Below are 26340 nucleotides of genomic sequence, written 5' to 3'. Positions count from 1 at the left end.
TTTGTAATATCCAAGGGTGGTACCAGAAAGTCTCCTTTGCTACCAAATGTGTGCGCGGTTAGTAGTGGTGGGCAGTGATGCTTAGCTGGTCTAGAGTCCCAGGCCTCTCTCCAGGTTAGTCATTGCTGACTCCCTGGAGCTGTCTGCTTGTGAGGTAGCTATTCATAACAGCCACTCCCAACTTCCCCAGGCGGCTGTGAAGTATGTGTAGAGTTCCTGACCTGACTGTATGCCTGTTTCAGACTTGGAGGTGCTACGCTCCTTCCAGAACCAGATTGCTGCCATCCAGCGAGATGCTGTCTGGTGGCTCCACACAGTTGTTCCATCGATCAGCAAACTGGCTCCGAAGGACTATGTGCACTGGTATGAGGTTCACTGAATGGAGGGATTCCTAGCAAACTGCCCTGGAGAGCCCAGTGCCATCACTGACTCTACTAAACATCCTACGTAGAGCGAGCATGTGTGCCCTTGAGAGCAACTGAAGTGTGTCTCCCACAGCAGCTAAGCAGTAGGAATGCTCTGCCGTAGTGGTACAGAGATGCATTTGCTTTTCCTTCAGGCGTTTATGTGCACCCGTGTACAGATGTTCATGCTGAAGGCTTCTGATAGCATGTCCACGATATTCACATTCCAGTAATGCTGTCAAAGGTGTTCTTTTGGATCTGAGTTTTGATATGATAAAGTCGGGAAAGGTCCCTAACTAGGGAAGTTCTCGTACAAAGTGGAAAAGATAGAGCTCTGTGTCAGAGACTTTCTGCCCTTGGAGGCAAGAGAGTATTACAGGGGGTTAGGCAGTTTGAAGAATTGCTAATGGGAGATCAGTCAGATCAGCCCAAGGTCGGTATTAACTGAAATCTGTTCCCTGATGGCCTTTGGTGTGCTTCGAGAGCACTGAGGACTGTGTGCGTTTTGCACCACTCATCACCATTAAAACTGGTACTAACTCTTCCACTGATTGGTCTTGGTAAAAATTTCCTTTTGTCTGAAGAGGGGGGAGTTCTGTGTCAGGATTGGGGTGTGTTAACAACATGGGAAAGCTCACCTATATCATACAGTCTTCCATGGATTGGATTGTGCTCCAAACTCCAGGGCTCTCCATCCACCATCTCTCAAGTCACACTCCAGAGGAGAGAGACACTGGGTTGCAAAAAGTAGCTCTCCCCTTTATTGTTTCTCTCTGCAGTCTCCACAAGGTGCTTTTCACAGAGCAGCCAGAGACCTACTACAAATGGGACAACTGGCCCCCTGAGAGCGACCGCAAGTAAGTGCATACACCAGGCATGTGATTGCATTTCCATGGACAGAGCTTTGGCAGCAAGGAGAGAAGAAATCAGATGTTTCTGGTGCTTGATTAAGCTCTCCATAAGGATGTTAATACATGTGTCTTGGAGACATCTGGTGGCTGAGGTTTTCATTGTCCCTGTACTCACAGAAGATGGGGTTTCTCCAGTCTCCACCTGTCTCTCTTCATTCTCCCCCTATTCCCAGAGGATTGGTACTGTAACTTCAGGAGAATGGCCCTATGTTGCCTGTGATGCTGGAGAGCTGAAGTCTGCCTGAGTCTGTGAAGTTCAGCTGCAGGGGGCAAACTAAGCCATGTCCTGGAAGGGGGCTTGTTTTCCTGGGTGACTGAGATGGGTATTGCAGCCATTTTCCATGGCATTGATGTGGGCTGTTGTGGCTCTCCTCTGCTCATGCTGGTTCCCCAGACAATATTAGCCCTGCCCCAGCTGTGATCAGGAACGGTTCCCCTTTCTTGAGCAGTGGGTCACTGCCCTCTTTATTTCTCATTCCCAGCTTCTTCCTCCGCCTCTGCTCAGAGGTGCCTATCCTCGAAGACACACTCATGCGGATCCTTGTCATTGGTTTGTCGCGGGATCTCCCCCTTGGCCCTGCTGATGCCATGGAGCTTGCGGACCACTTGGTGAAGCGGGCAGCGGCTGTGCAAGCAGACGGTAGGAGTGCCATGCAGGGCTGTGTGGTTTGGTGATGTAGCAATTCCTGCCCTACTGAAAGCAGGCAGCCTGTCACACTCCTGTACCCCTTCCATGTCTTGTCTGAGAGTTTCCAGAGCCTTGATACCATTGCTCCCCTAAGTTACCTCAGAGTGGTCGGAGCTGGTAGTAAGTGCATCTGCATTACACTTAGGAAGGAGGGTGTTGAGCTAGTTGTTAAGGCACATGACTAGGGGCCAGGAACTTTGTGTCCCTGGCTCGATCTGTGTCACTGGGCAAATTATTCTTCCCTGCCATCATTTTCCATCTGCTAAATAGAGTTAAATACCCTTGCATGTTCATGAACATGTTCCTTTACGCAAAAGATTTGCTTCTGTGCAAAAGAATACTTGTGCAAGAGGGCTTATCCCTGAGCGGGAGCATCGGAGTATTTGCGCAAGAACCACTGGTTTTGTACAGTACAAAGTCAGTGTTCTTGCGCAAATACTCGCGGCCAGTGTAGACAGGCAGCAAGATTTTGCGCAAAAGTGGCTGCTTTTGCGCAACATCTTGCCAGTCTAGACGCACCCCTAGCATACTCTGGACATTAAGCAGGAAACAGAAAAGTTTAACTCACGTCTCCAACTGCAAGTGGAAAAAAACAGAGGTACTGTTAGGTACATTAATGAAATGGTGGTCAGTCATTAATGCTGTAAATACTGCACCAATTCAAGTGCTGAATCAGTCCATTTATATGTTAGAGGGGCCCAGAGAGGTTAGACAACAGACCTGAACTGAAACTTCTTTGAATTCCTAAACTATGGGATTTATTGCTAATTTTCCAGAAAACTAAACGTAGTCTCTAAAAGTAAATAGCATAGTACTTGTTAGTTTTGAAAGATGTTTTCCCTAATCAAAGAACTTAAACCTCATCTTTAGCAGAAAAACTCTATATACTAGGGATATAAGCGACTAGTCACTTCCCTGTCAGCCGACGGTCAGGGCAGTGAGTGGTGTGTGTTTGTTATACACCCGAGACTTCAACTGCTGAGACTGGGGTCCCTTGCAGCGGGCGCCCCAATAAGTTTACAGGGAGAGCTTATTACACCTCAGATTTTAGCTGCTAGAATCTGTAATTCCTTCACAGCGGGCAGCCTGGGGGAAGCTGAGAGGTGCCCCAACGGACCTGTCACCTGGGAGTGACACACATCCAAATGCCCAAGCTCTCCCTATACCTGTCCTTTATGACGGGCTGAAGTTCTTTTAAATTGTGCCTGGTTCTGTTACAGCAACTGAAGGAGTCAGGTTAAAGCTTAAACAGTTACAGGTTTATTAAAGAAGCTTATAAATCATATGGTTACAATGGCTATTGCTCTATTTCTTAACTGCTAGAAAATATAGATCTTAAAAGTGGTTAAAGAAGATAAAGATAGAAAATAGAAATAATGGTACCAAGTAACAGCTTAATCTTTCTATGTGTACACTTAAGACAGAGGACCACATCCAGGTACAATTTTTACCCCCTTCTGTGCCTCTCGACTCCAGTGTGTCAGGCCAGGGCCGGTCCCTCAATTCCTAGGAAAGACGAAAATACGAGGTGGGCGTCCCCAAAGAACCTCGGGAGGTCAAACACCTAACCCGACCAACAGGTAGAGGGTAGATTGACACTCAAAGTGAGTGTGTGCTGGACCCATCTTTATACCCATGGGGTCACGTATTTCTCTTTTCTTATCTGTGATGCCAAATAGTGCTGGTCTGTCTTTTGTGAGACCAGTTCTTACAAGGGAGTTGTGAACTTAATTTACACTTGTAAGAGAGATAACTAAATTGGAAGTACTGGGCATTCTTTTCTCAGTGGGAAATTCCTCTCCCAGGGACTGTGTGTTTGTATCAACATGGGTGCCAGCCGGGTACTTCTCGCAGCCTCAAGGCCAGCTTATTGCCTTAATCGCTCTCTCCTCATATCTATGTTTTCAGCTTCTCAGGATCAGATGAGCCAGCATAGACTATGCTGATTTTATTGCTCCTTCTCTGCCCTGTATGCTTCAGGAACCTCAGAGAGGCAAATAAGATGGATGATATGGGGGGGGTGTCTGTCTGGCTACATTCACCTCCTTGCTACCTCGAGGTGACAAGGGTTGGGGACCAGGAGCTGGTGTTTGGGGGGAGCTGGCTTAAAAGCTGGTTCTCTCCAGCACTGTCTCCGTGGGAGGCAGGGGAGTAGTGGGGACTGGGCATGAGCTGGAAATCAGCTGATTTCCAGCTTGCGCCAAGTCCCAGCCACTATGTCTCTGCTTTTAAATGTAATAAGAGCCTGCTGGGTCTTAATACATTTAAAAATCTGAAGCATGGCAGGGAGAACCTGGCATGAGCCGGGATAGCTGATTCCTGACTCATACAGGGTCCCCTCCCCCCCTCCCCCCCCCCCCCCCCCGCTGCATACCAGTGCTTTAAATGTATTAAGAGCCTGATGGCTCTTAATACATTTAAAAGGCTAAAGCAAAGCAGGAGGGACCCAGTGCAAACATGGACTGCTGATTCCTGTCTCGTGCAGGTTCCCAAATGCTGCGCACCACTGTTTTAAATTTATTAAGAGCCAGTAGGCTCTTAATACATTTAAAAGGCAGAGGTGCAGCAGGGTTAGTTCATAGGAAATTCCTCCGACTAGTCGATTAGTTCAGTGTTTCTCAACCAGTGGTACAAGTACCCTTAGCGGTACTCGAGAGAAGTCTGGGGGGGTACGTCAACACAACTGAAATTTGGAGAAAACTGAATTTTTGTTTTGTTTTACAGCCTTTATTATTTTTGTATTTTTTACACACAAAAATCTCATCACCTGCCCAGCTACGATTAAGTTGTTTAAAAAAATGTGTTGCAATGGTAGACAAAAAAGTGTGTGTCTGAAAACTTTAGGTACTGGGGATACTTATAATTTTTTTTTAAAGGAATATTTTATAAAAAAGGTTGAGAACCACTGGAGGTTAGTTGATTAAACTAAATACATCCCTAATATACACCCAATTAGGGTATGTCTACACTACAGCGCTAATTCGAACTAACTTAGTTCGAATTAGTTAATTCGAACTAAGCTAATTCGAACTAACGCATCCAGACTAAAAAACTAGTTCGAATTAGTGTTTTGCTAATTCGAACTAGCATGTCCACACAGAGTGGACCCTGAACCGGGGTTAAGGATGGCCGGAAGCAGTGCTGGCAGGGCATCAGATTAGGACTTAGAGCGTGGAGCTGCTGTCTCAGGCTAGCCGAGGGCTCTGCTTAAAGGGATCCGACCCCCACCCCGGACACACAGTTCTCAGGGGTGCCCCGGCTGCACTTGCCGCAGGCTGCCATCTGGGGAGAGGGGGCAATTGGGGGGCTGCAGGAGAGGTTCCACCCCCAGAAGCCCACAGAGCCAGCCCAGTCCTCCCCATCGGGGGCTCGTACCCCATTCCTCCCTCACCTCCTTCCACTTACCCCTCCCTAGCCCCCCTTTCTGATGTACAAAATAAAGGACAATTGTGTTCAAAAATAGAAACTGGGGGAGACTGGGAAAAGGAGGTGGGAGAGGGGAAGAGAGAGGGTGGGAGAGGGAAGGGCAACTACAATGATGAGGGGTTTGGAACAGGTCCCATATGAAGAGAGGCTAAAGAGACTGGGACTTTTCAGCTTAGAAAAGAGGAGATGGAGGGGGGATATGATAGAGGTCTATAAAAGCATGAGTGGGGTGGAGAGGGTGCATACAGAAAAGTTCTTCATTAGTTCCCATAATTGAAGGACTAGAGGACACCAAAGGAAAGGAATGGGTAGCAGGCTTCAAACTAATAACAGAAAGTTCTTCTTAACAAAGCAAATAGTCAACCTGTGGAACTCCTTGCTGCAGGAGGCTGTGAAGGCTAGAACTAGAACTGAGTTTAAAGAGAAGTGAGATCAATTAATGGAGGTTGGGTCCATGGAGTGGTATTCGCCAGGGGGTAGGAGTGGTGTCCCTGCCCAAAGTTTGTGGAAGGCTGGAGAGGGATGGCACGAGACAAATGGCTTGGTCACTGTCTTCGGTCCATCCCCTCCAGGGTCCCTAGGGTTGGCCACTGTTGGCAGACAGGCTACTGGGCTAGATGGACCTTTGTTCTGACCCAGTACGGCCATTGTAAGCTCAGGGCTCAGGGTCGGGGGTCTCAGTGGACCACCTTGATTTTCATGCAAACCTGCTCCTGGGTGGCCAGGCTGGCAGCTCTCCTGCCCTAGATGGCCGCTTTCCTGTGCCTAGTGCGGAGGTCGTGGACAAGGTCCACGATGTCTGCCCTTGACCAGGCGGGTGCCCGCCTCTTGCGGTCCTGGGCAAGCTCCCGGGAGCCGTCAGTCTGGTCCCAGGAAGAGGGGGAGGGCTGGGGGGCATCGGGTGGGTGGCTCGAGCCGTGTCAGGTGCAGGGTCTGCTGGCTGGGTGCTGGCAGGCTTGCACCTGGCACGGGCACTGTAGCCAGCCCTTGCCCCTTTAAGGGGTCCGGGGCTGGGAGGGGGGCAATAGAGTTTCTCTGGTGTTGGCCAGAGTGGCCACCAGGGAAAGCTGGGGAGGGCTAGCCTCCCACTAGTTCGAATTAAGGGGCTACACAGCCCTTAATTCGAACGAGTAAGTTCGAACTAGGCTTAGTCCTTGTACAATGAGGTTTACCTAGTTCGAACTAAGCGCTCCGCTAGTTCGAATTAAGTTCGAACTAGCAGAGCGCTAGTGTAGCGCCTATCAAAGTTAATTCGAACTAACGTCCGTTAGTTCGAATTAACTTTGTAGTGTAGACATACCCTTATAGAGTTGCTTCTGATTTTCTATAAATCATGATTATTCTTAAAGTCACATTACCATCAAAGTCTGTACTTCTAGAATAATTTGAGATTAGACGTTCAGTACAGTTTATTAGCATGTTTCTTCAAGAATTATGAGCAAAATACCCATGTCTATAGTATGTTTATTCTCTCCGTACTTTAGATGTAGAGGTCCTGAGGGTGGAGAGAATCCAACTGATTGATGCAGTCTTAAATCTGTGTACTTACCATCATCCAGAGAACATCCAGCTGCCCCCTGGGTAAGACTTGTAGATGTGAAACTCCTACTTGCAAAGGAGTTTACCTTATGTCCAAGAGTACGAGCACCCTTCCCTAGCTTGTAATAATTTCTTGATCTGGTGGGATATCCATGGGAGAAGAGGTGATCTAAAACCTGCAGTTGATTCCCAGTGAATGGGCTTGGTAGGGGCTTCCCTCTGGAGAAGGTCTGACCTTTTGCTGCTGATCCTTCCAGGTTTCCGTGCACACTCGCTTGAGAAGGATATTCACTGATCTATCTGCAGGGCTCTGACAATGCTGACTACAAACAATGGAAAACTAAGCAGAGAAGCAGTGTGTCTAATGGTTAGAACAAGCAACTCTGAATAAAAATAACTTGTTCTGTCAATGCCTTTTCCAGGTATCAGCCTCCAAATCTCGCCATCTCTACCCTCTATTGGAAAGCCTGGCCTCTCCTCCTTGTAGTGGCTGCATTCAACCCTGAAAATATTGGTGAGTTATGAGCAGTTCTTAGAGCACCAGCACAGCTGAGTGTATCTCAGGAGGGGGCTCTGCTGACTGCAGTAGATGCACATGAGGACGGCTGTATGTAGTTGTTGCCTGCTTCCCACTGATACATATGAGCTGTGTAAACAGAGCTCTTGGTGTTGGGATGTCTCAAAGGAATTTGGACCAGATGCTACGTGGAGCATAGTATGAATGGGAGGGGGGACGACCAGTTGCAAATGCCCCTGTTCTGATTGAGTGTGTGGGGGAGCAGGCTTGCACTTGGAGCAGAGGGTGGGGAGGGAGCATGGTATGCTCCCTGCACATCTAGTCAAATGTCCCAACTGGGTGCCCCATCCCCTGACTCCTCATTTCTCTCCGGTTGCAGGGTTGGCTGCCTGGGAGGAGTATCCTACCCTGAAGATGCTCATGGAAATGGTCATGACAAAGTGAGTATTATTCAGCTCTTCCAGTTTCATCCCACTCCTGAAGAGACTGGATTTCTGAACTGTTGACACCTAATGGCTTTTTCCTTTCTCTGGCTGAGGAGTAGTGGGAGGTGAGGTAGGGCACAAAGCTTATGGAAGGGAAACCAGCTGGACAGCAGCTGTGGCTAGAAAGAGCGAGGGCACGTCCCTCAGCTGTCACTAATCGGCATGAAGCCAGACTGCGTGAAGCAAGATATGCATGTGACATAGCTCGTTGGAAAGGGCTTAGCTTTTCTTGCACACTTGGTGTGTCTGCTCATATTTTCTTGCTCTCCCGTTGAATGTTGTGGCATTTTGACTCTGCTCCATGCAGAATTCATAGCACAGAAGGTGAAATCATTTTGTGCCTCTTCTTCCTAGTAATTACTCCTATCCCCCCTGCACGCTGACGGATGAGGAGACCCGCACAGAGATGATTAATCGTGAGCTCCAAATATCCCAGCGGGAAAAGCAGGAGATTCTTGCATTTGAGGGTCATCTGGCTGCTGCGTCTACGAAGCAGACTATTACAGAGAGCAGCAGCCTCTTGCTGTCCCAGCTCACCAGTCTGGACCCCCAGTGAGTAGTCTTTGTCTCTCTGGTGCAGTCAGAGGGTCACACCCTAGTCATGACATCCCCAAGCAGGGAGAAATGAGGCTGAAGGAGGAACAGAGCCCCAGGCAGAGACTTTCATTTGGGTGCAGGGCAGGTAGTGATGACTGGCTGAGATGAGAGAGGATTCGGTGGCCATGAAGGGCAAATGAGACATTCCTTCTCCATTTAGAATGCTTCCTTCCCCTTTCTGCCATGCATGTGGTTTTTGTGCACTGATGAATCAGTGCATGTTGGTATCTTCATGAGGGTGGGATTTAGCTGAGTGTAAGGCTACTTGTTTCTCTGGCAGGGGCCCCCCACGGAGACCTCCACCACATGTCCTGGAGCAGGTGAAAAGCCTAAATCAGTCCCTTCGCTTAGGACACCTTCTGTGCCGCAGCCGCCACCCAGACTTTCTACTCAACATCATTCAGAGGCAGGTGAGTTTCCTGAAGATCTGGGAGACTGGAATTGGCCTCTCTCTAGGTTGGAGGAAGCATGGGAACTGCCTCAGGAAGGTACCTCAGTAATATGATGGTCTGAAGTTTGCGTTTGTGGGACCAAGGAGGAAAGAGAGCAGGAGATGAGTCAGATGCAAGGAAAAGTGGCTTATTTCTCTCCTCTGAGGAGACTGTCTTCTGCTGCTCAAGAGCTAATGGGAGACCCTCACCAGTCAGTGAAATAGGAAACATTCAGGAGATCCTGGTTCTTGCAGCTTTTCACTGTAGCTGTCCTGCTCCTAGGCCTCGTCCCAATCAATGCCATGGCTAGCAGACTTGGTTCAGTCCAGCGAGGGATCTTTGGATGTTCTTCCAGTGCAATGCCTTTGTGAGTTCTTGCTGCATGATGCTGCTGATGAATCTGCCTCGGGTGAGGAAGAGGAGGAGGGAGAGAGTAAAGAGCAGCGTGCCAAGAAACGCCAGGTAAGTGCCTCCTGGGTTGGTTGTTTCAGAGATTTGAGTGGCCTGGTTCTGATATCTCATTGGACGGACACCTTCTTTCACTAGAGACAGCAGAAGCAGAGGCAGCTGCTTGGACGCCTGCAGGATTTGCTCTTGGGCCCCAGAGCTGATGAGCAGACCACATGTGAGGTGCTGGACTACTTCCTGCGACGTCTCAGTTCCTCACAGGTGGCCTCCCGAGTGCTGGCCATGAAGGTAAGAACAGAAAGTAGCCGTCTTGCCGGAATGATGGACAGTTTCACGCTCCCATGGGTTCAGACAGCATTGGGGCTGAGGAGGGCTTTTTAATGGATCTTGTTCCTCATTTTCTTCATGCTGCCCTTGGCTAATAGCAAACACCTTCTTCCATTTTTCTGGATGTAACAAATGACATTTGTACTTTGCTAACACCTTTGTTGGGGCAGGGCTGCAGAGTTCTGACCTTCTAGGATCGTAGGCTACCCAGAAAGATTGGCCTATCTCAAGGGCTCCCCTTAAATGTATCAAGTTAATCATTGTTCTTGGCTGTGAAGACACCACCTCTGTTCTACAGCTGGCTTTTCTTTCTTTATGTCCTGTGATTATGTCCAACTAAGCTGGTTTTAAGATGCAGATTTATGCACTCAGAAACAGACTGCTGATCTTGGGGTTCTCAGAGTAACCATCATCAGTTGTCCTAGGAGTAAACCCAATAGAATGTAAATGGGGAAAATGCTGTTGACGGCAGACCTCTCTGAATGTAGAGTCCTAGAATCCTAGAACTGGAAGAGACCTCGAGGTCAAGTCCAGTCCCTTGTCCTGGCAGGACCAAGCACCATCTAGATCATCCCCAAAAGATGTCTGTCTATCTGCCCTTATGGGCATTATCTGCCAATGATGGAGATTCCATAACCTCCCTAAGCAATTGGTGCCAGTGCTTAACCACCCTGACAGGAAGTTTTTCCTAATGTCCAACCTAACCCTCCCTTGCTGCTGTTTAAACCCATTGCTTCTTGTCCTATCATCAGAGGTTAAAGAGAATAATGTTTCTCCTTCCTCTTTGTAACACCGTTTTAGGTACATGAAAGTTGCTGTCATGTCCTCTCTTAGTCTTTTCTTTTCCAAACTAAACAAGCTCAATTATTTCAGTCTTCCCTCATAGGTCATATTTTCTAGGCCTTTAATCATTTTTGTTGCTCTTTTTGGTACCTGGAGGATAGAGGAGGGGGATTCTCCTCCCTTGTGTTTCCTGTTGATACACTCTGTGCCGTAGTCTGAGAACTCCCCTGGGGTAACTGTTAAAAAGAGAGTTCTTTGGGCTGCTGCTAAAACACAGATGGCCAGTCCCAGTGACCTATAGTCCATGTTTCTTTCTGTGGTGCATACTCACCACTTTTCAGATTGTTAGTGGATTAAGTTTAAAGGCCTGTTTTTATTGGAGGATTCTTGGTTTATGATTCAGTATGAAAATGCTGATCCAGTTCTTTCTTCCATTGCATACATGGGGCTTTGTCCATCGTACATCTGTCTCCCTGCAGGGACTGTCCTTGGTGCTGTCAGAAGGGGGATTGCGTGATGGAGAAGAAAAAGATCACCCTATGGAGGAAGATTCTGGTGACTCTGAACTCTTGCAGGGATACCAGTGGCTGCTAAGGGACCTGCCTAGGCTGCCTCTGTTTGACAGTGTTAGGACAACTACATCTCTTGCCTTGCAACAGGTAAGTGACTAGGAGCAGCTGGAGGAATTAGATGTGGGGGGCTGGAATAGGCATGGCCTGCTGTGAAGGCAGGATGTTCTTTGCCCTATTGATGCTTAATTGAACCCAAGGGATGTTGGCTCAATATATATATATTGGGATAAGGAGTTTTCCCTGATTTATTAGTGCTTGTTGCTATTGTCTGACTATCTCTAACTGGAAAACCTCTTTCCAGGCCATCCACATGGAGACTGATCCTCAGACCATCAGTGCTTATTTGGTGTACCTTTCCCAGCACGCCCCCATAGAGGATCAAGGACAGCACAACGACCTCTCTTTGGTGAGAAAAGGGATTAAGGGATCCCACGGAAACACTGTTGTTGTTCACACCACTCTGCACTGTAACAACTGCACACTCATAACTCAGGGTGTTTCTACACAGCAGGGCTCAACTTCAAATAAGCTATGCAAATTGAGCTATGTCAATTGCGTAGATTATTTGGAAATTGGGAGCGTCTGCACAGCACTTATTTCAAAACAGAACATTCTTCTTCTGACTTCCCGTACTCCTCGTACAATAAGGGTTACAGAAGTCGGAGTAAGAAGTCCTCCAACTTGACAGCATTTTGACATTATTTTGAAACAGTTGCCGGCTGTGAAGACACAGACTAAGTTATTTAGAAATAACGCTGCTTATTTCAAAATAATGTTGCTGTGTAGACGTACCCTTAGAGATCTGTTGTAACTGAGCAAGAGACTTACTGTACAAGCTAGACATCTGTTAATGAGTTTACAAGCCACATGTGGGCGGCTCTTGTTTCTCTCTTGTGTTTCACATTGGAAGTCAGGCTGCATATTGGTGTTCTGAGATGGGATGTGAGTAGTCACCTGCAATAGGATGGTGGCTAGGAGAGTACAGATTGGTTCCAAGAAAGAAAAAATCCCAGCACAGATAGAGTGTGCAGTCTCTGAACCCAGCTGGAGAGCATTTGCCATAACCCTGCAGCTCTAGGTGTACAATAAATGTTGGGAAGTCGGGAGTGAGGCACAATAACATGACAAGTTGGGCATATTTTTTAGTAATCAAAGCTGGAGTTCTGAATTTTAGTGCAGGGGTGGGCAAAAGGGCCTCCATGGGCTGGATCTGGCACACTAAGCGGGTGGATCCGGCCCGCGGAGGCCAGTTAGGGACCAGTTAGGGGCGGGGGAGCGCACGAAGCCTCCTTCCGCCCTGCCAGGAGCACGTGGCACTTTGGAGTGCCGTGCACTGCTAGCAGGGCATGGGGAGGGTGGAGGAGGCTTTGTGTGCTCCCCCGCCCCCAGATCCTATTTGGCCTAGGTGCAGGGGAGTGCAGGAGGTCTACTCCCATGCCAGGGGCATGGGAACGTGGGGGGCGGGAGGGGCAAAGGCATTTCCTCACCCCCAGACCAATCATTGTCTGGCGGTGGGGAACCTGGAAGTATATTGGCCCCACCTCTTTCTGTGTGGCCCAGGGCCACTTCAAAAATTTCCGAAGTGGCCCCTGACAAAAAAATTATTGCCCACCCCTGCCATAGTGGAAGGGGCATTGTCAGTGCTAAGTTAGGAAGGTGATTTGTGCTACACTTGCTCCAGCGTTGCACACCTCCCAAAGATTGCAGTGCCATCCAAAACATCCCCGTGGCCCATGTGGCAAGAGAGACCAGTGGACTGATCCAGGAAAGGAACAGGTGGGCAATAGTCTTTCCGGCAATCAGTGCTGAAGGGGGCTGTGGAGGGAAGCAGGAGTGCCTGGATGAGGCAGTGATGATTTTTCATGCATCTCTTCTCCCCAGGATGTGGCCAGGCTCATAGTGGAACGCTCCACTATCATGTCTCACCTCTTCTCCAAACTCTCGTACTGTGCTGAGTCAGAGGCCGTGCTGGTTGCGCTGCTCTCCATCTTCTCTTGCTACGTTAAGCGCATGCGCCAGAGCAAAGAAGGGGAGGAAGTGTACAGCTGGGTAAGCATCTCCCTGGGTTTTCTCTGGGTCCTCTTCCCTCCAGCTGTCTGCACCTCTCGCTCCTAGCTTTCATACTTCAGTGCTGTCTTTCATGGTTGTTCATTTTGCTTTCCCCTCCTACAGTCTGAGTCCCAAGATCAGGTGTTTCTTCGCTGGACTAGTGGGGAAACGGCCACTATGCACATCCTTGTGGTCCACGCGATGGTCATTCTGCTGACGCTGGGACCACCTCAAGGTTAGTAATGTGCACTGAAACTGGTTCACACGAGTTGCAGCTCTGAGTCTGGGACATAACCACTTCTTCCAGGCTCCACCGTCCTGCGGAAGGAAGCAGCTGAGTCCACATCTTGCACTGCTCAGGAAGCCGGACCATTTAGATTTACAGGCTTTCAGGTCAGAAGGAACCATTGTGATCATCTAGTATGACGTACTGTGCATTGCAGGCTGCGAAACCTCGCCCACTTCTGAAATGGACCCCTACCCTCTGTCTGAGTTACTGAAATCCTGAGACGGTGGATTAGAGACAAATTATTGACAACCCACCATTTACACTACAGGTTGGATTTCCACATTGGAGTTCCCTGGCCCCAGCTCTGCTACTTGGGTTGCCACAACTGCGGCATCTCTGGGCTCGACCCCACTATAGGGACTGCCGCAGCTGCTGCATCTCCTGCCCCAGTCCCGTTATTGGGGCTGCTGCGGCTGCCATGTCCCCGGCCCTGCTACTGGGGCTACACTGCTGCACTACCAGGGATCTGGTGCAGGTCCCAACCCCAGCCCACCCGGGCTCTGAGCTGCTAGACTTCTTGCCTCTGGGGCTCTCAGCCAGGACTTCCTGATCTAGGAATACCCATGGTCCTGCCAGACCCCAGATGTTGCTGGATGAGGGAGTCCCGTTTGTGGGAAGTCCAACCTGTAATTTAAACGTGCATGTGACCTCTGCCCCATGCTTGGGGATCTGCCTTCTTGTGAGGCATGTCTGGCATTGATTGGTACCTTCTGCAGGGTCTTCAGCTCCTAGCTATCAAAGGCCATAACAAAACACACCTCTTCAAATCCTGCATGCTGCTTTTACATCTTTACTAGATCAGCTAGTTCTAATCTGTTCTAGTTACTCCTTGCTGTAAAACCAAGGAGCGTGGACTCAGGTGTGTAATGCAGTGTGCCTCCATGTTTTTTTCCACTTCCCCATCACTCTGCCAGTTATCCCAGCCATGATGGTCTATAGTTAGAACATAAGAATGGCCATACTGGGTCAGACCAATGGTCCATCTAGTCCAGTATCCTGTCTACCGACAGTGGCCAATACCAAATGCTCCAGAGGGAGGGAACACAACAGGTAATCCTTACGTGATCCCTCTCCTGCCACCCATATCTAGACAGAAACCAGGGACACCACCCATACCCAACCTGGCTAATAGCCACTGGTGGACCTAACCTCCATGAATCTATCTAGCTCTTTTTTGAACCCTGTTAAAGTCCTAGCCTTCACCACATCCTCAGGCAAGGAGTTCCACAGGTTGACTGTGCATTGAGTAAAGAAAAACTTCATTTTGTTTGTTTTAAACCTGCTGCCTATTAATTTCATTTGGTGATACCTAGTTCTTATATTGTGGGAATAAGTAAATAAATTGTCCTTATTCACTTTTTCCACACCAGTCATGATTTTATAGGCGTCTATCATATTTCCCCCTTACTCTCTTCCTCCCATCTAGGTTCTTTTAGCCATTCCAAATGTTGTGGGAATTTTCAAAGGCTCAGAAAGGGGGGAGGCACTCAGTCCCCATTAACTAACTTCCCCTTTGGGCCTTAGAAAGTTATCTGTAGAGCCCTGCACTGATACAACCTGGTATCTGCATCTGCAAAAATGATCTGCGGATATCCACAGATTTTTAGGATTCTAGATACAAAATTTGTATCCGTATCTGCAAAAATGAGCCAGGGTATCTGCATTCCCATCTATGGATGCGGATACTCGTGAATATCTGCAGATTTGCAAGACTCTAGTTATCTGAGCTCAAGTCCCAGTGTGTACCATCTCTCACTGTTCCGGTCCCTTTGCCTATAAGCCCTTTTGGGACCATGAGTATCTGTATTCCTCTGTGTTGCTCTTTGGTGTAACTGGAGTGCCTACCAGGGTGCTAGTTTGTATTCCAAATACTAGACTAGACAGTTCTGAGAAGCAACCACTGAAGGAAGAGTACGGGGCAGGGAGCACAGTGCTTACAAATTCATGTTTTCTGGACATAGTGCGAGACTGCTGAAGTTACAAATTGATGCACATGTTACTTTTTCCTTTGTTTGATTTAAACACCTTTTCTATGCCCAACAAATAATACACAAGATCCTAGAAGCTATTGAGAACATTGAAAATCCTTTTTTTTTTTTTTTAGTTCAGCAGATTGTTTGAACTTTGTTTTTATGGGCAGCATCCAATTTGAAATGATACTGATAGGAATTCTCTCCCCTGGTGTGAGAGTCAGGCCATTTGGCTCATGGCTCACATTCCCTCTTTTCATTTAAACTCGTATTTCATTGGTGAAGCAGAGCAGGTGTTTGCGGCCTCTTAGCAAGGAAGTGACCTGGCTTATGCGGAGGAGGGTGAGGTATATCAGTGCGTATAGTGAGGTATATCAGTGCGTATAGTGAGGTATATCAGTGCGTATAGTATGCATGTGCGATACCTTCTGTAATTGTTCTGATACGCAGGGGAAGGTGACTTTAGCGCCTTGCTGGACATTTGGTTCCCAGAGAAGAAGCCCCTCCCCACCGCCTTTCTTGTTGACACTTCGGAGGAGGCCCTGCTGCTTCCTGACTGGCTGAAGCTGCGCATGATCCGCTCTGAGGTCCCTCGCCTAGTGGATGCAGGTGAGTGGGGCCCAGGGGTGGTGCTGGGGGATGGATTGCCCATGCCAATGAAAGATTTGGAAATGCTGCATTGAAAAATTAGACCAGCTCCTTTTGAGGTCTCAGTTGTCTTCATCCCATAGGTGCTGTAGATACCTCTGCTGGGGTCCCAAGATGTGAGTGGAGGGATAGAGGGGAGGTTCTTTCTGTTGTTAGCACGTTTGGATTTCTTTCTTTGCAGCAGGGAGGCACCAAGCACAGGCCTCTTGCCTTGCTTCACTAGGCTGTTTGCTTCCATTGCCCTCAAACAGAGCTTTAGGGACTTTGGGCTAGTCCAAGTGGGCACCTTACAGTGACTCTCAGCCTGCAGACCACTTGCGGCCCAATCAGCACATAGCGGCAGCCCATGTGACATCATCAGGGCCAGAGAGGTAGTATGTAGCGTGGATGAAGCCCACACAACCAGTGGCGGCCTGTCAATACAGGCAAACTAGGCGGTTGCCTAGGGCGCCAAGATAAACGGCCGTTGAGGGCTTTGGAGGTGAGGGGCGCCAATCACGCATTTTGCCTAGGGCACCAGTTGCCAGCAGCTCGTCTAGGGCCGCTTTTGCACACAACACACAGCTGCATATATGGTCCACAATGGTAAATAGGTTGAAAATCACTGAAGTAAAGTCTTCACTTACCCCATACATGCTAGTCTGTGTTGTGTATATACAGTGCCTTTCTCTTCAGAGGGGAAGAGGAGCATAAAGTATTTAAGGGCTAGGACTGGATATCATGAGGCCTATGCAGTTTAATCCAAGTGGAAGGTGAATAAACAGCCCCATTCAATGGAGAGCAGAGGGAGGAATCTTCTTAGGCAGCTCTCCACTCCACCATCAAGCCTCCTAGAATAGCTTGCATTGTGCCTTCTGCTTACCCCTGAACTCTGTCCACACTTGTCTTGCACTGACTGCAGTTTTGGCATTTGCACCAAGCCAGGAAACTGTTCAGCATCTAACACCTATTTAGGATTTGTACTGCCAGCTTGACTACTGAGCCCTACCATTTATTTTAAGAGGGGCAAGGGATGTGGAATTAGGCCTTCCTTTTACTTAAAGCAAATCCATTTCTATTCCTTTGGCTGGATTAAGCTATTGAAAATATTATACATGTGACCACTAGGGAGCGTGCATATCACAGCTTGCATACCACATGGTGATGCTCACAATGTCAGTAGCAGTGCCTGAATAAAATAACTTATAGCTGCACCTTTTAGCATCATGTAGCTCTTCAGTGCTGTTCTTTGCATTCAGAGGTTTTCTCTTCCTTACTAATTAAATGACAGCTCTCTCAATCAGTGATTGAATTATTCAATAATTCCTGCCTGCAGCTATCAACAGAGAGGGTGGCAGCTATTTTTAATACAAATGATTTGGTTCTTGAGGTTTTGTTCACATTAAATGGAGGATCAAATTAACCACTAAGTGAATTAACTGGAGGATGCAGTATGAAAGAAAATACGTGCCGCGTCTGTACAGGGCAAAGAGAAACCTGTAAGCATCTGTCAGTGTTGGCTTGAGGCCCTGAGTAGCCATGTTAGCAAAGGTGTCAGTGATGGTATGTCTAAACCACACAGACCTGCTAAAGAGCATGCCTTTTATACATGCGTGACTCCGGACCTGGGAGATTCTGACCAGCCATGTCTATATGGGTGTGTGTTTCAGCACTGCAGGACCTGGAACCGCAGCAATTGCTTCTTTTTGTCCAGTCCTTTGGGATCCCTGTCTCTAGTATGAGTAAACTCTTGCAGTACCTGGATCAGGCTGTGTCCCACGACCCTCAGACACTGGAGCAGAACATCATGGACAAGAGTAAGAGCTTAAGATTAGGCTGTCTAAAAATCTGTCTCTTTTTAGACCTGCTGTTTAAAACCTCCTTTGTTATCTCAAATAATTGTGTAGCTTCCTTAGAGGATCCATGATAGCTCAACCTGATCTCCATCAGGGCCACCTTGGCAGCCGTTGCTGTCCATGAGGACCTGTTTGAATAGGCTTGGGGGGTGTTTCTCAAGAGGGTAGCATTTTCTAGCATGGCTCATGAGTCTGAGGATTGTTTGGGGGTGATTTCTGACTATCAGAAAAAGTTTGTTGCTGCTGGGGTTTCTCTGCTTACTCAGAATGCGAAAGGTGTGTAAGTTCCCTGCAGAATGGGAGCATCTCAAAATCAGCTTCATGTTTTGTCCTTTTTCAGATTACATGGCTCATCTCGTAGAGGTTCAGCATGAGAGAGGAGCTACAGGGGGGCAGACTTTCCACTCCCTGCTCACCACCTCCCTGCCAACACGCCGAGGTATTGCACAGCTTAACTAGTCATGCACCATAAAGAACTGACCAATCCTCCAGCTCAGCCTTTGTCAGGCACAGACCCAATTTGATCTTTCTAAAGTGTGAACTGCTTTGTGATCCTTTAGTCCCCTCCAAACCCACTGCTCGCCCCCAATGGTCATCAGCCCAGACTAGGACTCCGCTGTCTGCACTCCTGGGCTAGGAGAGGAATTCTAGTTTCTTTGAAGAATTGTATTACGAATTCTAACCTCATTGTTTTTCTCATGCTGTTTAGCTCTTGTTTGGTCTACGGAGAAAAAGCTGCTATTTAGGTCTCTTGCTTTGGGGTCTGTAACATTAGGGCAAATCTCTTCATTTGGATCCCGATTGGAGACACTTGCCTAACCGGGTTCTTTCATCTCTCTGCAGACAGTGCTGACACTCCAAGGCCAAAAACTAGTCCCGAGACACCACAAGGACAGAGCAGGATCCGGGCCTTGACTCAGATCCGGGTCCTGGGTCCTGAGGATGACCTGGCAGGCCTGTTTCTTCAGGTATTGTTACTGCATCTTTTACTTGGAGAATAGGTTCATCTGAAACTGTTCCCTTCTATAACCCTGCAATTTTCCAGACCCAAGTCCTGTTTGATTAACTCTGACCACTTGCTTTCACAGTGCTTGAAGTAAGTGAGTTATAAGCTTTTTGGGGTGGGAGCCATGCTGTTTTAAAGATCCTGGAATTAATGATGGAAAGATCTTGGGAGGCTGAGACCCACTTCTGCCATTATTAGTAATTTTGTGGTCAAATCAGTTAACTTCTCTGTGTCTCGGTTTCCCTAGCTGTGTGGGCTGACCTTTGAAATTCAGCTCATAAATATTTGTGAAGTGCTTGTGGATACTTGAACAATAGTTGCTGTGTAAATGCAGAATATTTATATCCGTAGTCTTTGATCTATATAGACATTGCCTTGCCTGTACCTCCGTAGGTCCCTAATGTATTTGGCAAACAGGTGCCTTTAAGTCCCCTCTAATGTACGCTTTCAAAGCCAAGTGTAATTTCTCCGCATTGGGCCAACCATATGTAACCTGTCCACTGATGCAGTGGCTGTCATTGTGCCGATGGTCCATTGGTTTGTTTGTTCTCATCCAAGTCTGCAATCTTTAATATTCTGTCAGCTGTTTCCACTGAACCCGGATCCCCGGTGGCAGAATTCGAACCCACGCCCGATCTCCCTGGCATTACAGCAAGCGCTGGGTCAAGAATTATCTCGCATCCGCCAAGGGAACCAACCCGTGACAGGAGTTACAGTGCGTCTTCTCCAGGCAGTGGCCGCGTTGATGAACTCTCCGCATAGTGGGGCTCTGGTGATGGCCATGCACCGGAACCACTTTATCTCTTGCCCACTGATGCGTCAGCTGTACCAGTATCAGGTGAGCCGTGTGAGAATGGGCTCTTGTCCAGCATGGAGTGGGGGGCGGAGGGAAAGGGAGCAGGTAACTTAGCCACTTTAGAAAATCAAGAGCCTGGAGCACTAGCAGTCTCGCTCCTGGGGTCTGGTAACTGCAGTAGAGCCAAACACCTTGACTAGCTGTCAGAGCAGGGAAGGATTCACGAGATGTGCTGTATTAGTGAAGGAAGGCACGGCTCTAGAGCTATGTAGTCGTTCTGCATCCTTGCAAGTGAGTCTTTCCAGACATGCACTGGGTTGATGCAAGCCACAGAGTTGACATTGAGAGCTGGGGCTCCAGGTGGCCTGTCTGTGTCCATACATGCTGCAGGCATTATTGCCTGGTCCTCTTCATACAGACACTCACTGCCACCAGGTCTCCCAGCTGTCCCTTGCCTAGCTTTACTTCTGTAACTTTTGATGTTCTCTTCCCAGCGCTGCGTACCCCAGGACACAACCTTCTCCTCGCTCTTCTTTAAAGTTCTCATGCAGATGCTGCAGTGGCTGGAGAGTCCTGCTGTGGAAGATGGACCTCTGCGTGCTCAGCTCAAGTCCTTTGCTGTGCAGTACTCTTCAAGGCATAGGATCAGTGATGGTAGGAGGCTTTGGGCAAAATGTGCATCTCGGAGGGGACAGAGAAGGGTTAAAATCAGAACCAGATCCTCAGTCCTAGGGGGCTATTTCTCCACCCCATTCTGAGAATGAAATGGGGTGGGTTGTCATTTCAGCATGGGGTGAGCAATATAGAAATGCCCCAGACAGAGAGAGGCTGGGGGAGATTAGACTGTGCTCATATCCACATGTTGTTGAAGTGACACGAATAGGGACAGGACTCAGCCAAAATGATAAATCATGAGGATGATTTGCCATAAAGGCCCATCAGCTGACGGCTTTTTAGAGAGCATGCCAATGGGTTTGGTGGGCTCTCAGGACTGGAAATCAGAGTTGAAGATGTGTAAGTCGTCTTCCCGGATTTAACACAGGCAAGAGACTGCAAGGTGAAACAGTTCCATGCCATTGTTTATTTTGCTGTCCATCATCTGGTCGGATTTCTATGGTGGGGGTTTTGGAGCGCACTGACAGAAGTACAAGCTTGAGATCTGGCCTTAACTGCCTTTGGGCTGGCGATAGGGTCATCTGGCTGTACATGCTTGTGACGCTGGCACCAGCACTCTCAGTTGGGGTTTTTGGGTGGGTGTGAAAGTGCTAGGGTGTGCAGGTTTCAGGTGTTTAAGCTTTTAGAGAGAGGAGTCGTGAAGAATTTCTATGAAAGAAGCCACAGCAAGGATGGCTGAATGACCAAAGGAGGACGTAGTGTGGCATAGTGGTATTGATGCTGTGATTCCCTGCAGTTCGAGGGGGGCTCCTGCACCTGGCAGAAGCTCTGGCATTCCGTCGTGATCCTGACGTGGTCAGTTCCACTGTACGCACCATCATTGCTACCCTGAAATCTGGAGAGAAGTGTACTGTGGAGCCAGAACTCATAAGCAAAGGTATGTACATCCTTCTGTGCTGCTCTCTGGAACTGCCACTGGTATGGGGACAGAACAGAGAGGTGCATGCTGGTTCCACTGCGTGGTGGGAGAGCGGAGCTGGGGAGACTGCCTGGATCAAGGGTTCTGACCTTCTGGAAGGTTGCTGCTGTCTTGTTTTACCTCCTTTTATTGCATTCTGTCCTATGATTTACAAGCTACTTGGGTCAGGAACTGAGGCGCACAGCTTGCTTTTGGGTGCTGCTTCCACAGCGAATTGGAGCTTCTGTAGAAAGAGGGCAGTTCCAAGACTGCCCCCTCTCCCACAAAGGCTATGTCTAGACTGCAAGCCTCTTTCGAAAGAGGCTCTTTCGAAAGATACTTTCGAAAGAGCCTCTTTCGAAAGAGAGCGTCTAGACTGCACGCGGAACTTTCGAAAAAGCGGCTTGCTTTTTCGAAAGAAAGCACCCAGTGAGTCTGGATGCTCTCTTTCGAAGAAGCCCTATTTACATTCAAGAACGCCTTCTTTCGAAAGAGGAACTTTCGAAAGAAGGCGTTCTTCCTCGTGCAATGAGGTTTACCGCCGTCAAAAGAAAAGCCGTGTTCTTTCGATTTAATTTCGAAAGAACGCGGCTGCAGTCTAGATGCAGGTGAAGTTTTTTTGAAAAAAGGCTACTTTTTTCGAAAAAACCCCTGAGTCTGGACACAGCCAAAGATTCACCGTAAGAGAGTGCAGTACTCAGTGGCTTTGTGAAAGATACAATCATCTGGCTCACTAATCCCTGCTGCTTCCCAAAGCCTCTGAAAGAAGTCTCTTCCTCTCTCTCTTAGTCCTTCAAGGTCTGATCGAAACACGCTCTCCTTACCTGGAGGAGCTTCTGACAGTCCTCTTTTCGGTTACCATTGAGACCACAGCCCGGTGTCCTGCCATGAGACCAATTGCTGTGGTGTGCTCTCTGCTGCTGCAGGAGAAAGAGGAGACGCCTGTGAAGAAGGAGCTAGATAGCAGCAGGTGAGTCTTGGGGTGGCTGGTATTGGTGACTCTGGTTTGTGGCACCTTTCCTGATACTTGTGCTGTGCTCTCCTTAGTGCTGAAGCTGCTCGTCTAGGACCGTTCTCAGGCCTTCTTAATGATTGGCTGGAGATGCTGGACCCTGAAGTAATCAGCAGCTGCCCAGACCTCCAGCAAAAGTTGCTGTTTTCCTGGAACAAGGTAAGAATCTCTCAGCCAGGCATGAATCTTAAACAGCAGCCCTTTCCTTGAGCCCCATTCTTTAAGACTTGAATCCCTCAGTCTGTTCCAGTGGACTGGCTGGTGGGGAAGAAGTTTGTTCTCATGCCACTGATAAGAGCACGCTACACAGTGATGCCAATTCCACAGCTGGACAGCCTGTCTGAGGAGGGTCTATAGTGAATGTTCTGAGTGGGATTTTGCATTCCATATCACTGCTATCCTGGAATCTTGGTCATTCTCCCAGGTTCTCAGCACTGTACAGAGATCAGTTACATAGTGCCCCGCAGACCTGGGGCTAGATTTTCTTCTGTTTTAACGATGGGCAAATATGTTTTGAAAAGGCTGACTTGCCCAGGAACATGCAGGGCCCGAGCAAGGCTGGAACCGAGTCTTGGCTTCTTTTCAGTTGCTCTAACTGTTAGGCTTCACTACTGCTCTAATCCGATATCTTTATTTTTCGTGTTCAATGCACAATCTTCATCCTGTGCTCTGGGTTTTTCCATGAGCCTTCTTGTGCTACTCCTACCCCCTCCACCTCAGTGTTTTCATCTCTCTCTGTTCTCTCCAGACTAAAGGTTATTCTGGGTCTCAGGTGCCCTCTTTTCGCCCGTATCTGTTGGCTCTCCTTACTCACCAGTCCAGTTGGACCACGCTGCACCAGTGCATCAAGATTCTGCTTTGCAAAAACCGGGAGCAAAGGTGAGTCTTTCAGGTACCAATATTATATTTGCAGACATTCCCTTCTTCCAAAGCACTAGCAGTTTCTGGAGTTGTCAGTGTGTGTGTATGTATGTGTATTAATTCAGGGCTGTGTCATCTCTAATCTCAAACTTACTCCTGAACCTACTGTAATTTTTCTGTGTTGTGGCAGGTTTGATCCCACCGCATCCTTAGATTTCTTGTGGGCCTGTATTCACATCCCTCGGATCTGGCAGGGAAGGGACCAGAGAACTCCTCAGGTAGTGGTTTAAATTCTTTCCGGTCCCTCTTAGGGTGGGAGAAGGAAGGAGGTGCTTTTTACACTGCCTTGTTTTCCATGGTGTCTGGGGGACCAAGGTGCATAATAGCAGACTCGCTACCTGCACCCCAGTTGGTCTGTAAGATGCTGTGCTACACTTATGCATGGAGAGCAAGCTCTGTGTCCCGGTTTATGGATGAATTGTCTGTTTCTTTCTAGCCAGATGCCATGGGATGGAAGTAGATTCAGTGTGAGAAATTGGGGTGCAGGAAGGAGGTGCCTTGTTTTGGAGTGTTGAGGGATTATATTTTGCATGGTTTCCCAGCCGTGGGCGTGGTACAGTTTTTAAGCCAGATGCAAATGGAGTTTCTGTCATGTAAAAGATTAAAGTCCTCCCTTTGAGAGAACGTGACTAAGGTTATTGGCCATACCTTGCCCCTGGACTCACCTCAAGAGTATCTCTGCTGTGTTACAGAAACGTCGAGAGGAGTTTGTGCTCCAGTTAAAGGCGCCAGAGTTGATCAGTTTGGTGGAGCTGATTTTGGCCGAGTCAGAAACCAGAAGCCAGACTACAGAGGGGGCCTCCTGCACAGTCATCCAATCACGGCTTCCCCTTTTGCTCAGCTGTTGTCATGGAGACCTGGAGAGTATAAAAAAAGTAACAGAGTATCTGACAGGCTGCATTCAGCAGTGGGGCAGCAGGTGAGGATGCAGAACCGAATGGCAACTCGGCTCTCACTCAGCAAAGTTATTTAGGTAGCCGGGGTCCTGACTAAGGTTTGCCATGGCTGTTTTGCTTGGATTGCTGCATTTCAGCATGTATCTAGGGTCTGCCCAGTGTGTTACCTTCATGTTGACTTGGAAACACTGTAACCCTGACGCGATGATGTTTGGGCATCTGTGTTTCTTTTATCATTCATGATCGAATTGCTCCATTTTACAAATCAAAAATCGTTTTTTAGCTGCCTGTCATGCAGGTAGAGAGCTGTGATGATCTCTCTATCTGTTAAATTGGCACTAATAATCCCTTCTGCAGCTGGAACTGAGTTGATTGTTTTGATGATTATGCTCAGGGCTTGCCGAACCACGTTGAGCCCCGCTCGCGAGCCGCGCTGTGTGGTGAACTGTGCATGTGCAGATCGTTCTGCGCATACGCAGATCACCCAAACCCAGCTCTTCTGGATTGCAATCTACTCTCCATATTTGTTGAGCCCTGATTATGCTGATGGCAGAACGGAGCTGAGACCTGCTCTCTGTAGCACTGCAAAGCCCACCGAGCCAACAGGAAGAGCGCACATCTAAATTGAACCACTCTAAACCCTGGACTTATCCATGGTAGAGCTGAAAAAGCCTGGTCTGTCGCCCAGCTGATGCAGAATGTGACCCAGCACACGTGCTGTCCATGTGGCTGAGTCAGAATGGGCCATTTTGTATACTCGTTTTTGACTACAGTTATTTTTTAAAAGAGGGATTCACTCTTTGAGGGGAGGATTTGCATTTTTAACACTGACATGGTGTAGAAACTCTGCTTCCAGGGACTTTCAGAGGGATTTACCAGTTGCCATATGCCCAGTGGCAGCTTTGCAGTTGCAGTGCTTTCTACTAGAGAATCAGAGGCAGCCACGTCAGAAAGCCTCAAAGAACTGCTCTGAGAAAGGCAGACAGCTCTATGAAGGCTATCTAAGAGTGAAGTGCCATTAAGACCGCAGCACCATGGTGGCTGCAGTTCTTTGCCTCTAGCTGTTCAGTATCTGTAGCTGTGGAGGAGCCAGATGTGGCTATTAAGGCCTCTGATACACGTCAGACGTGCTCTCCCTGGTCTAGAACTGTAATGGTGCATTGATATCTTTCCTCTTTCAGCTCAGTGGGAAAACGCTGCCAGGACCTTCTCCTGCAGATCTACTTGCAGCTGCCAGAGCTCCTGGTGCCCATGCCTGAGATGCTGCTGACCAGGGAAGGGGCCGCAGACAGCAGCACCTGCAAGGTAAGGAATAAAAGGGCCATGAAGGCAACAAAGCGTGCGTCTCCATTCTTTATATCCATGTGACAAGCATGGGAGCTGAGTTGATAGGATGCGAAAAGGGAATGAGCATGCTGCCTTGGACTGTAACCTTCTTCCCCTTGGTTCCATGTGGAACTCCTGCCCTCCACTTGCCTTAACTCCAGATCACGCTGGACTTTAATATTTTGTCCTTGTCTAAACCAAGGCAACATAAAGACTGCAGCTTTTTTCCTATGTGATAAGGGCTTAATTAACACTCTTATATTCCCCCAGGTTATGGTTAGGGATGTTAGTATATAGTCGTTTAAACAATTAACCAATAAGCCTTGGCTTATCGGATAATCCTAATAACTATACACCCTCCTCCCCTTCCCCCTTGGGAGTGCGCGTAGTCATTAGGCGCTGGCTTTTAAGCTGGATCCCCACAAGCAGTGGATCCCATGAAGCCGCCTACCCTCCCCCCGCCCACTCCTGTGCTGCTGCCTCTGATAGAGAAGCAGTAGCATGGAGGGTGAGGGGGGTTAGCAAGAGCAACTCCGCGAAGCTGCCTGCTCCCCCTTGCTGCCTCCCACGGGGCAGAGTGAGTGGGGGGGCAGGCAGGAGTCAGTGCTCAGGGGGAGCCAGCTTAAAAGCTGGTTCCCTACAAGCATCGGCTTCACAGAGCCCCGCAACCCCCAAAGTTGCTGCCTCTATATCAGAGGCAGCAGGTGGGGTCAGCCGGGATGCCGATGCAGTCTCTGTCCATGGGGAGCTCGGGCCTCCCCATGGGCAGAGGCTGCTGCTGCCCCCACTCTGCTCTGCTGCCTCTGATACAGAGGCAGCAGCGTAGGGCAGCAGGGGGCTCCCTGGGCGTGGGGCTGGGAGAACTGGCTCCACCCCACTCCCAGGGACAGTCGAATAATTGTGTAACTGCTAAGATTTGGTGCAGTTACAT

At 48.5% G+C, this 26340-nt stretch overlaps 1 protein-coding gene across 2 annotated transcripts in view; it reads left to right on the top strand.

Annotated features, from left to right (window-relative positions):
- Positions 1-26340, top strand: part of INTS1 (integrator complex subunit 1) — a 41347-nt gene that overhangs the window by 8769 nt on the left and 6238 nt on the right. For both annotated transcript variants that reach the window (XM_075899571.1, XM_075899572.1), the window contains exons 13-39: positions 243-363; positions 1184-1261; positions 1798-1955; positions 6914-7010; positions 7391-7482; positions 7865-7925; positions 8325-8522; positions 8848-8977; positions 9281-9460; positions 9545-9694; positions 10996-11175; positions 11390-11494; positions 12970-13137; positions 13261-13372; positions 15847-16005; positions 17694-17840; positions 18220-18318; positions 18723-18847; positions 19469-19723; positions 20176-20335; positions 21093-21233; positions 22044-22224; positions 22302-22425; positions 23015-23145; positions 23318-23405; positions 23880-24106; positions 25265-25388. In XM_075899571.1, the coding sequence (XP_075755686.1) occupies positions 243-363; positions 1184-1261; positions 1798-1955; positions 6914-7010; positions 7391-7482; positions 7865-7925; positions 8325-8522; positions 8848-8977; positions 9281-9460; positions 9545-9694; positions 10996-11175; positions 11390-11494; positions 12970-13137; positions 13261-13372; positions 15847-16005; positions 17694-17840; positions 18220-18318; positions 18723-18847; positions 19469-19723; positions 20176-20335; positions 21093-21233; positions 22044-22224; positions 22302-22425; positions 23015-23145; positions 23318-23405; positions 23880-24106; positions 25265-25388 (3791 nt within the window). The remainder of the gene's footprint in view (positions 1-242; positions 364-1183; positions 1262-1797; positions 1956-6913; positions 7011-7390; positions 7483-7864; positions 7926-8324; positions 8523-8847; positions 8978-9280; positions 9461-9544; positions 9695-10995; positions 11176-11389; positions 11495-12969; positions 13138-13260; positions 13373-15846; positions 16006-17693; positions 17841-18219; positions 18319-18722; positions 18848-19468; positions 19724-20175; positions 20336-21092; positions 21234-22043; positions 22225-22301; positions 22426-23014; positions 23146-23317; positions 23406-23879; positions 24107-25264; positions 25389-26340) is intronic.

This window comes from Pelodiscus sinensis, chromosome 16, assembly GCF_049634645.1.
Source record: "Pelodiscus sinensis isolate JC-2024 chromosome 16, ASM4963464v1, whole genome shotgun sequence".
Lineage (NCBI taxonomy): Eukaryota > Metazoa > Chordata > Testudines > Trionychidae > Pelodiscus > Pelodiscus sinensis.
This window is presented reverse-complemented; position numbering and strand designations above follow the sequence as displayed.